The following is a 12,292-nucleotide window of genomic DNA, read 5'->3' on the forward strand; positions in this document are numbered from 1 at the left end:
TAAACTAGTCTGTGACCTGAAGGTATGCATAACTTTACAAATCATATGACAAACTATCGGAAAACCTTGTTCTATATCAGATGATTAGATATTACGTGGGTATGTGCAAAAATCATTTCTGGTTTTTATATTTTCCCTTTATTTGATCAGAAAGTTCCCGTTGAGGTACATGAATCCTTCTGATATGTCCAACAAATAATAAACCAGTTAGTTAGTTAATAAGAAGAATTATCCATCTTAAAAATTATTATTAGATCCAGTTGATTTAAAAAGTCATTTAAAAGGAGAATCTTCCGAACAATTTTAAACAAAAGCATCTTTCTTCTGCTTTTATTGCAGGAAAGAAACCTTTACGATGTATAAATATTGGCATGTGACATATTAGGTATACCTGAGAAAGGCCAGAAAAGTAAGAAAAAGAATTTAAAAAAAAAAAAATCAACTTTCTTCATGCACAGAATAGTTCATGGATGGAATCATTATCTACACAGACAGTGTGATGACATACAAGCAACGGAAATGACAATAAACATCGCTTTCTGTAATGAATGGGAATATTTACTCATAGAAAAAGGACTGCCGCAGTTTAACAACTATGCTTTGTTTAATATGTGATCTCTTCAAGTCCTCAATAGAGTCACTGTAGCTCTTAGAGTGCTGCACATTATTCAGCACAAGTTCCTTTCCATAACATAGGAGTTTTTGCCAAATGCGGAGGTGGATATGATCTTCTCCATTCCCCTTGGACCTTTAAAAGTACAAACTTACTTAGTAAGGGTCCTTATTTGCATGCATATACGGTGTGTGTGTGTGTATATATATATATATATATATATATATATATATATATATATATATATATATATACACATTACTTAGCGGCAGTAACATAATGCTGCTCAAACACTTCTGATATCGTTCCATTTGCACTTTTCTGAGTCTGTCATTTGTGTTTTTTGTTCATTTGCCCACCTCAAAGTAGGTACTTTGGCTGGAGATTAATGAAAATTGGCAGAGTGCAGTAGAAAAAAAGAATAGCACATATTAAACAATACACTAGTTTGATGTTACTATATGTAAAAATGTGTTTTATAGAGTATAACTTTATTTAAACTGCAATCCAAAGAACGTCCAACGTCTGTCCTACAAGATGCTCACTGGTTTCACAGGGATTTGGCTCATGTGCCGATAGTCAAACAAATGGATGGTTAACAGTGACTGAACTGAGGTAGAAATGTTGTAATTCTATCTTACAAAAGTTACATTACTGTGTGGCAATATCTTCCTCTGCAACACTGAACTGGAGAATTAGTCTAAACTTTGTGACCCCTGCATAACAGAGTGCATTAACATGCACATAAATATGCTTTTTGCATGAAAATTTAGCTAAATTCACTATAAAATGTGATGTCTGTTTGGATGTATAGAGTGACAATAAAAACAATAGTTAAGCAACAGTTGCTTAATCCTGCAATGAATAACCCACATAGGTGGTAATAACTACCAGTAGATCAGTGTAATACATTCTTTGCTGATTATTACCTCCGTGAAGAAGTTGGTCCCAGACATGCATTGTGTCCTGTAGCTCTTGGCAGCAAAAACCTCATACACCGACCAAGTTTTCCTCTACAAGAGACTTCACCTGAGTGACAGCATGCGTGAAAATGAAACAATGTGGTCTAAAATCTGAATTAGTGTAGCAAGAAACATCATTATACTTATTGCATCACAGATCTGCTGAACATTTTCATTTGCATCCTTTGTCTCCGCGCTAATTCCTCTGCACACAGCCATCATGGTGGCTAACCTTTATAGTTTAGAAAATCTGCCAGCAAAACCAGTTGAGGGACTGAGACTGGGGTCGTCAGCCTGGGTTTCTGATCTTCCCCTGAGCAGTTATGACGGTTATATAGTCAGCTGGAGCTTGACTGTGTTACGGTTACTGTATGTCAGCTGGTGATTGTCCTCAGCAAACTGCTGGGAAGTCAACTGGTTTCTGAGACATGAGACTGGAACAGAAAAACCTTGTGACTGGGGTTTGGGGGGGGGGGGGGGGGGGGGTCTTATAAACACTCAAAAATGATGTATTGCCTGTGTCATGGCATTGTAATCAGAACTGAAGGAAGGAAAGAAAAAAATCACATGATTATACAATGAGCTCAATCTGAGATATTGAAACAACACTTAAAAGCCTCAGTTTCTGTTCTTAGTTGACAGAAATGACACCTGTTGTGTTCTTTTGTATGTAGTAAGTGATTATGTAAGGTACTGTCACCTTCCTATCATCTCAAACATTTGACCATTTTCTGTAAACTCTAGTTGTGTGTGAAAATCCCAGTGGATCGAAAGTTCCTGAAAAACTCAGACCAGCCAACAACCATGCCAGGCTTATCAGAGGATTATGTCAGTCACTTAAATCCACTTTTTCTTATTTTTGACGCTCAGGTGAAATGGCAGCAAGTTGTCTGATCTTTTTCACACACTTATGTGCACCGAGTCGCTGCTATGTGATTGTCTAATTAGCTGTTTACAAGCAATTGAATGATGCTGCATGTGGTTAAGTGGTGGGTGAGTGTATATAATTTATGTATAATTTGTAAATTAGCTTATAATTCTTGAGTTCAAGAGATCTGAATTAAAGGGTAATTTCACTACTTTGTTAGCATGCTCATCTCCCTAAATAATGAACTGATCAATCAGTCAGAATTATTCTGCAGAATGTCTGGATTTCCTAACACACACTTTGCTTATCTTTAGGCTATCTTAGTTCAATCATTTTGAGAGTAGTCATTTTTTGCATATATACCAACTCTATAGAAACATATTTTTTCATATAACTGTACTCAGGTGTAAAATTGTGCAAAAACAAATATACACCACATTGACTGCACACACAAAAAAGATTGCTGTGGCTTTGTCCACATCATATGAAACATTTTTAGTTTATCCTTTTTAAGGCTCTTTTTAATATGATTTATTAATTTTTTTTACTAAAACAAACAAAAAAAAATCAATATCACATGAATTTCAAACTCTTGAATGAAAAGGAGCAGAAAAAAGGAAATCTTACATAATCTGCCCACTCATACAAATTCATTCATTCATTCAATTATTCATTCATTATCCTAACCTCTTAGTCAGATCCTGGAGCCTATCCCACCAGTCTTCGGGCAAAAGCCAGGGGACACCTTGGACAGCTCGCCAGTCCATCGCAAGAGCCACACAGAGACAAACAACCAATCACGCTCACACTCACTCATATGGGCAATTTTAGAGTAACCAGTTAACCTAACATGCATGTCTTTGGACGGTGGGAGGAAGCCGGAGTACCTGGAGAGAACCCACACATACACAGGGAGAACATGCAAACTCCACACAGAAAGGCCACTGTCCAAACGTCGCCCCAGCTGAGAATCGAACCAGCGACCGTCTTGCTGTGAGGCAACAGTGCTACTAACCACTATGCCCTCATACAAATTATTAAACCAATGATACATTTTTAAAAATTGAACGAATAAACATTTAACTACATTGTTTTGATTAGTTTTTAGCAGAACCAAAATACTTTTATTGAAAAAATGTCAACTTTCTTTAAAGGAAAACCGTAATAACACCAGTATACCACAAAATGAGGAAATCTTCACTTTTAACTGTGAATTAAAGCTTTTTATTGCTGTGTTCAGGTAAGTCCAGGCAGGGATTCATCACAGCTGTGACTATAACTCACAGGCATTTGGTGACAAACAGCTGGTGTAACATGACAGAAATGTCTCATGATAGCCACACACTGACTCACATGGTGTAAAAAAGTGTCTTGCATTCAAGCGTCATCAAAAACTCTTCATAAAGACACACATGACGAGGCAGTTTAGGTTTTGCATAATAGTGACAATAATCTGGGATTGTCACAGTGTTATTTCATTGTAAATCTCTTTCAACAGCTCCAGGACACTGTGAAAATATACAAAACTTTGAATCATTTTCACTGGGGTACAACTATCCTACTAGATGCAGGTACTGCAGGATTTATATGCAGTATGAGGTCTTATGCTTCCAATAAAAACTCACATTATAAAAGCTAGTTAGACTGTAACGCTGTATCTGGACAACTTTCACTAAGAAACTGTCTTTCTTTTTGAAACAATATCAATTCCTACTCTGCTTTTTCTTTGCTGGTGTCTGCAGCTGCCTGGGCAGCAACCGGTTCGGCTGCAGGAGTGGGTGGACTGGGGGCAGCATTTGGAGGTGGGGGAGGAGGAAGTGGGTCAGGATCATCAATAAGGGCCTGCCTCCTTTCTCGTTCCTTGATCACTTGGATTAGACAGTAGGTCACAAACATGACGATGATGGTAGTTATCGGGAAACCTGGGGAGGTCATTTAAGGGAAATTTATTGTAGCATTGGTAGGAAATAGAACATTGTCACTGATTAAAGACAGAAATTACCTTTAAGAAGCAACCGTTTGGCAACCAACTTGGCAAAGTCTAAACTGTTCAAGGCTACGATGTTGTATAACACAATACTCCAGAAGTTGAAGGTGTTGAAGATGGCTCTGATGCGGCGGGACATGGCTTCTGACATTGCAACCTGCAAACAAAACATTATAAATAAATTATTCTCATGAATGTCTTTACTCAAAGGCATGTTCAACCTCCATTAACAAACCTCAAATGAGGAAAATGGCTCCATGGAGAAGAATTTGGCAGTCCAAAGCTCAAAGTTGAGACCAAAACAGTTAAAGAAAGCCCACACCAGGACCACTTCACATGGCCCCAACCAAAGGATGGTCACACCAAAGGTGCAAAGCGTAGCCACCAGCTCCTCCAGCACATTGTCATGTTTTCCACCCAAGTAATCGTATACATACCTGTGGACGGACAGCCTATCAGGATCTCTACATCTGGTGTAATTAACAAGACATGAATGTGTCACTCTTCCTGAGAAACTCACTTGCACAGCCAGTCGTTGATCCCTCTGTCAAAATGCCTACAAAAGTGCATGCGTATCACAGATTACCAGCGTTTCATTAACAAACCAAAAGTGTGAAAGCTGTGAAACTGGACTCACGTTTCGGCAAACACGTAGAGCATCGTGATGCATTTTGGTGGCTTGGGTGGATCCAAGTGGTCCAGTCTGGACACTGTGTTGATGACTCCAAACATGACAGCTGCTTTCACCCAGTCATACATCAAGTTAAAGTAAGCCAGACCAACTGGAAACAACACAGGAGCATCAACATTAACAGCTAAAAACAGCTCTTCTGTAATCCTGGGCTTCATTCACGGTCTCATAAAATGACTACAGTAGGAGTATCTGAGAGGTGGCACTTACCAAGAGCCCAGTCAGAGAGGTGCTTCAGCAGCTTCATGTCGGTGGGGATAGTGAGGATGTACATGAAGTGGAAGAGAACGTCCACTAAAAGGATTACTCCAAAGTGAATCAGGCCCTGCAGGCTGATATTCCACATTTCCCATTCCTTCCTGCTCAGGTCAGACTTGTTGGCCTGCAGAGGGCAGCAAACACATGTCACAAGTACAAAGAGACACGCAACATCAACTGATCAACATTTTATGTGTCCGTCAAATACAGGAGTTGACTGGGATGTTTATGTGTCTGTAATCCGTAGATAGATCTAAGTCCACCCATAAGTCTACAATCACTGAATAATATTAAGCCTAAGGAAGGAAAGTTATGTTTTACAGGGTTTGAAGGGTAACCACTGGATCAAAGGGAAGCCATTTTCATTTTAACAAATAATAATGATGAAGCTCCAGTTATCCTTGAACTGTTGGATATCTACTCACCAATCTACACTACATAACTGGTTGTTAGAATTTGGGCTAACTTACTTGAACATAATATTTATCAAAAGTCATGATGGGCCCAAAGTAGAAGAAAGGGAGGTAGAAGTTGTACTTGAGCAGCTCAAGGATGCTGTAATTCCCATCTTTTCTTTCACAGTTTTCCAGAGCAAAGCTCATGCAGCGCATGATGGTGAACCCGCAACCTCCGTAGAAGAGAACATGGCGCAACTCAAAGTCCCCTTCCACGAAACCTGTCTGTGTGGAGAAGAAAAGTTGAAGCTTGGGGCTGAAGCATACGAGCTACACTGAAAATAAACCTTCCATCCTGAAACGACTCTGAGAGTCAGCTGTTTTACCTGCCAGGACACAAAGGGCTCGCACTTGAATGTAGCAAGCGTAGAAAGACCAGTTATGAAGCAAAGCCAGCGGATTTTCACCAAGGAGATGCTATACAGCAGGATACAGTGGGATAAGATGAGGGTGACGTAGGTCCAACCCATGCTGGTCCACACTGCCAGCAAACCATACACCATGTACACCAAGGACCTGTACTGTGGGAGATAAACAAATCACACAGAAAGGCTATTTTTCCACATTTTTGCAACATAAAGTAGATTTCATGTTCCCTAAGTCTTATCTATCTGGTACCATTTATTATGTGCCACTAAGTTGATTGTTAGAAGCCCCTTGAACTGTTTTACTCAATACATCTACGATGGAGGTGTTGCTTAATGCAAAAAAGATCAATAAACCACAGACGACCTGATTCTTTCTTAAAGCTAGTTTCATTGAGGTTTAATGTTGTTTTTTTTAAATCCAACCCAGCAATGGGATAAACATAAACAGACTTTGGAAGCACCTGTGGAGCCAGCATGGAGCAGATCTTGGCAAACAACACGTGACCTGAAAGAGTAAACAGGATGTGCTCTCTGAAGGTGGAAAACCACATCATCCACTCAAAATCAGCCGTGTCCTGCGGATCAGGAGGGAAACAAGATGCATAAGAATTGCTTTTACATTAATGAGAAATGTCTCGATGAGTTGTGCACACTCCCTTACCATTTTTCTCCCAAAGTATCCCAGCTTCACGCTGGTTTTGAACGTCTTCCTGTTTGCATTGGCTGGAAACAAGACAGTAGGAACACGTATGGGTTTGGGGTTTTTTTTCTCATCCTATAATGCAAATGTGAAACTTTTGTCACAGTAAAACAAATGCAGCCCCAGCACAGGACCTATTTTCTTCCTGTGCTCTGTGGTATTAATACTGAAACCTGATCTCCTCAGTATGGTCTGCATAGCTCCAACTCTACACCCTCACACTGTGACACTGCCCTACATGTATGTTGCACATTGTGTTGTCCATCTGTAGGTGCCTGCAGTACAGGAGGCACAAAAATATGTCTTAGCTTTTTGGGTTGCAGGTGAACTTCCCTTACTTGACTTAACTGGACTGAATGGTTTAAGGTGCATTTATTCTACTTTCTGCTCCGTAAACACTTGAAACAAAGTTGGAATTGTTAGTAAGAACTTAACAGTACTTTTTATCCGGCCAGCATCGAGTGTGTCTTCTGGATATAACTAATAGGATGATGGTGATACTTTCAAGAAATCTATTGATCAATCATAATTAAAATCTATTCACTTATTTTAATTCTTTCTGTGCCATTATCTCTGGTGTCAACTCTTTACATGAGCAAAGTGTTGAAGATGAAGTGCAATAGCAAGAAAGGGTACCTTTTTAACCAAGTAAACATGAATGTTTGCTTATAAATGAGTAGCAACCACGTATTTGATGGTGAATGTGACATGAAATGTGGAAGTTTCTGGCAAATCTTGGCTGACTCTGACATGATGATGTGGCATAATAAGAGTTTAGATATTTGTTTTGGCTCCTAATTACCAGTAAATGCCATAATCTAAGAAAAAAGCTAAACCTTTGCTTTGAATTATCTTGTCTTCTCACACATGAAGACGCTGCGAATGTGTCTGATGGTGTATGAGTTAGTTTTACAGGCATCTTCGGCTCTATCCTGTATATACATGTGTGTGTTTCCTTCATACTCACAACTGGACACCTCAAAGATCCAGCTGGCTGCCCAGAACATGGCAAGACACAAGATGGTGTTGTAGAAGTAGATCTCATATCTGGGAAGGGCAGCTTTGATCCCCATGGTGATGCAGACAGGAAGTAAGAGCTCTGGAAGCTTCTGAACACACACACCAGTCACTACACTGCTGCACAGGATTTCTCCGTCTTGTCTCTGACTATAAAACATGTGCAGATCTTCTGCCTCAGACCCATAACTCAGCCTGATCATTCATGTTGAGCTCATATTCTATCCCTCTGGAGGACGGCGGACACATTTAGGCTCTCAGCCAACGTGCTGGTTATGAACCAGCAGCTGTAAGCTTAAAAATAAAAATGCAACAATGAAAGACATGTCTTCCGTCACTGTGATATTACTAAAATAGACTTCAGAACGAGTCTGTCATTCTTAATATAACTTTCCTTCATGTCTGAATTTGAGATGTCAGAAGACTTGAGGTACACAGTAAGAAGACATTTTGCTTCCTGTGATGGTGTAAACACTGCATGTGAGGAATTTCCCTGCTGCAAACCTGCAAAGTTTTTACTCAACATTTCACAAGGATATCCAGCATGTTTCTGAACACTTAGAGAAGATCAGTAACTCAGTTTGCAATTGGAGAAACAATAGCACAAAGGGAAAATGTTTTCATGGGTTTTCCTTTTAGGGTTGAGCAAAATTATTGAAGATTTTAATACATCTTTTCCCTTATATTCTGCATATTTGTGTACATGTAAAACATCCACAGAATAACAAAAATAAATAAATAAAAAGAAATTTAGACTATCTTAGTAGTGCAAGATTTCTTACTTTGACATAATTACCATAAATACCATCTGCATAATGGCTTTTTAGTGCTTAGTTTGTGTTGCCTCAAACAATGCTCAGATGTGTTGGATTCAGTCATTTTGGACCAATCAGAGCAGAGCGAGCTTTTCTGAAGGGAGTCCTTAAAGAGAGTTAAAATTAAACATTCCAGCAGAAGGTGACAACAAAATGCATTTGCATTAAATAATATATGTAAATAATCTGCTTTTTTTTTTTTATACAATAAAATTATCTTCAACTGGACCACCACAAGGAAAATGAACAAGTACTAAAACACACAAATATTTCTGTTTCTACATCACCTGCAACATCAATGCTATAAAACTGCAAGTGGTACAAGAATGAGTGGACACTTAAAAGTGATTGCTTGTATTTACATATTTAACCTATTTCTACTACACTTTGATTTTTTTTTATCTTAGATTTGTACTTGTGTAACACATTTTATGAGTAAAAACTGAATTAATCTACATTCCCCACTAATTGTCACTACCGACACACTTTAACATCCTCTCTGTAATGTGTCAAAAGTTGGCAACTACAATTCCCTTCAGCCACAATTTGTGACATGTTCTGGGTTTTTACACCTCTAGAACCATAATGTACCTAATGCTGTCCTAATCATTCTGGTGTTTGACAGCCTAATTTGACATATTTTCCATAAATCAAGGAGAACAGTGGAGAGCAGATGTGATGCAGACAAAGTACAAAATGTAAGCAAAGTACTTTTATTTCTAAGCAACCAATTCCTCTCTTTTCTGCTCAGCCATTTAAAAGCTGTCCCTGATTCCCCTCACAATGCCTGTGTGAGACGCCTGCTGTTGAAATGCCACACGGTCATGCACTTCAGCTTGTCCTCAGCACCTGTTGTGATACTAACCTTGAATGCAGCAGTTGCGAGCCTGAAGAGGTCGTGCAACAAACTTTTTTAGTTTGTTTAAAAGGAGGGCAAACAAGGATTAAAACATCCTATATAAAAACAAATCCCAAATGAAAAATGTAGTAAACGTAAACTTTTGCATGCGCTGTGCTTTCACAGAGTGGAGGGTGGGCTGCAGGTCCCTCTGACTCCCCTGAGAGGGAGCTGCCTCCTGTTAAAGGTGACATGATGTATTTATACTTTGACCACTGACACAGAGGGGGCGGAGCAGGAGGACTCCTTAGTATAATAGACTTTAAATCAGACAATATCAGTGACTCATTGTGGCCTCTGATTATCAGATAACATATCCTTCTTTGCTCAGTGATGCCACAAAGGGTTAATCTGCTGCACCTAAACCAACCGAAACTTGCAAATGAGTCAGCTTTGTTAAAGAAGATGATCAATTAAACTGTCATTTAACATAAATTAATTATAATGCTAAACTTTAATGTATTTGTATATTTACATGTCTATTTATAAATCTTACTGCTGACAGGTCCATTGAGAGACAATGCACACAGAAGCAGATGAGTGTTCAATTGGCCAAGAACTAATTTAATTGTGTCGGTACTCTAATGCATCACTTAATAAGGCACACTTAAAAGTTTCTCTAATGATCTTAAACACGTTTTACATTCCCTTATATCTTTTCTTATACTGCAATTTTCTATTTTCATGGTTGCCAGATCTGTTTTTGGAAGGTCTAAGCTTGTTGCAATTCTGAGCTGTAGCCAAACATGTATGTCTCAAATTCTGCAACAAATCATGAGCATGAGAGTACATATTAGGAGAGTTCAGGGGTGTCAATACTGCTGCAAAAAAAAGAGTAAATGTCCCTAAAGGTAGGTTATACAGCATATCTGGGTAAACAGAGAAATGCAGGTCAAGAACTGTTTCAATATTAATTAAAAATAAGAAAAATCCGATGACTGTCCTCAATGTATTCTTTTTTATGGACATTATTGATTCCCAGAACACTTTGTAGAGGCACAAGCATTTAATCCTTACATGTTCTCATTATACAAGAGTTCACTCTTCCCCTGCTGTTTTCTTGTCCTCCACTGCTGAGGTGATGGTTCTTTCTTAAGTCAAGTTACCTACTGTCAGATCCGTATAAAGCCTGCAGGGGCTTTGACCTGTAGTGCACTACTGTCTTGTGTCTCTACTCTGTATTACTGTTGGCACTACTGTATTTAAGACTAGATCTCTTTCTCAGGACTCACTCATAAGAACAGGGAAATATCTACACTATATTGAGGGTTATGTGATTATGAATAATTTACATAGAAATAACCCTCAGGGTGTTTAATCTAAAGTTGTTGGCATGTGATTGTGTAATTAGGTGTTTCATCTGTAACAATAATTGCATAATGACTTTCAATATTACTAATAATATTATATTATTACATTGTAGGGTCAGCATTAACAACTGACTCATTTAACAACAATTAAAAATGCATTCCGTAACTTTTTTACCTTAAAACTCCTTGTTCCAGACTTGTTTGATGACACAGTGACATCACATGCATTTCTAGAGCCGCTGTTACCCAGCAGCATACCAAGGCTGCAAAACCACACTACAACTTTTACATCCGGGAAAAGACAAAGTTTTTCTTTGAGATAAAATAAGGAACTGGCTGTTTTAAACACGCAATGCTGTTGATTCAGCAAAAAATTGCAAAAAGATTAAAAGAGAGAAAGGGACAAAAAAGGTGTCATCGTAAGATTTTCTTTTGCTAACTGGAAAGAGCTAGTAAGTCAGGTAGGATGCAATACGGTTGCCGAATTAGCCGTCGACAGGGGGCGAAAGGAATAGGAAAACAGCAAAGGTTTTGGAGTGTGTCTTTAAGCATGGCATCTGATTGCATGTAGTTCAGGATATTGACCACACAACAGTGAACTCCAAGTGACCTGGACCTCAACTGTCAGTTATAACATCTCTAGCCAATTGACACATTTTGGCACATGGAAGCTTGTACAAGTGCTTAGCAATGTATCATACAAGTCGTTTGCATGTTGTCAGCGTGATGTGTGTTGGTCTCTGATCTGGATACCCATCAGCATTCCTTGTCCTCATAGTTATTATCACAGACTCAGTTCCCCTAGGTAACGCTGATGGAGGCAGATCCCGGACTAGCCCCCAGACCTGGTTAAGGGGGCTAGATTATCCTGAGGATAATCTGTGAAACTGTTAAACTGAAATCTATAAATCACAGATAAAGTTAAGCAACAATAAAGACACAGAGTGTAGCATTAATTTTCAGACTGAATCTCGGGTGAAGACACTAAGTTCCACCAAGGCGGCCAGAGATTAAAGTAGCCCTGGGACTAAACTTTATCTGGGTGTTACTTCCAACAACACTAGGTGTATGTGAATCTCTTATGGAACAAGTTAAATTATTGGCTTTTCTTATTGAGGTAAAAAAAAAAAAAAAAAAAAAAAGACTTCAATAAAGAGAGGAAAACAATCTAAGTCTATTTTGATCAATTTTCATTGGGCTGTTTATGAACATTTTTTATAATACTGCTTTAAAAATTAATATCAAATAAATTTAACAATAGGGATGGTGCTAGAAATTTTTTTAAAAGAATTAACAAGAAAATTAGTACCCATATGTGCTATAGCTGCAGAACCATTTGTATTTTGCTGT

General features: G+C 38.6%; 1 protein-coding gene across 3 annotated transcripts; it reads right to left on the minus strand.

Moving 5' to 3' along the window:
• Positions 1–3,657: 3,657 nt before the first annotated feature.
• On the minus strand, positions 3,658–9,776 carry hhatlb (hedgehog acyltransferase like, b). 3 transcript variants are annotated; one of them, XM_079259362.1, is made up of 12 exons: positions 9,600–9,776; positions 7,870–8,008; positions 6,864–6,925; positions 6,664–6,777; positions 6,161–6,355; positions 5,850–6,059; positions 5,332–5,503; positions 5,068–5,212; positions 4,951–4,986; positions 4,666–4,867; positions 4,446–4,587; positions 3,658–4,365 (listed from the first exon to the last, which is right to left on the minus strand). In XM_079259362.1, exons 2-12 carry the CDS (start codon positions 7,973–7,975, stop codon positions 4,154–4,156), a joined length of 1,596 nt encoding a protein of 531 aa, XP_079115488.1. In that variant the 5' UTR covers positions 7,976–8,008; positions 9,600–9,776; the 3' UTR covers positions 3,658–4,153. The 3 variants fall into 3 exon arrangements, with proteins under 3 accessions (XP_079115488.1, XP_079115487.1, XP_079115486.1); XM_079259361.1 differs by having other exon boundaries at positions 7,870–8,011; XM_079259360.1 differs by lacking the exon at positions 9,600–9,776 and having other exon boundaries at positions 7,870–9,570.
• Between the last annotated feature and the right edge of the window lie 2,516 nt (positions 9,777–12,292).

The sequence above is a fragment of the Telmatherina bonti genome, assembly GCF_933228915.1.
Source record: "Telmatherina bonti genome assembly, chromosome: 20".
NCBI classification, from domain to species: domain Eukaryota; kingdom Metazoa; phylum Chordata; class Actinopteri; order Atheriniformes; family Telmatherinidae; genus Telmatherina; species Telmatherina bonti.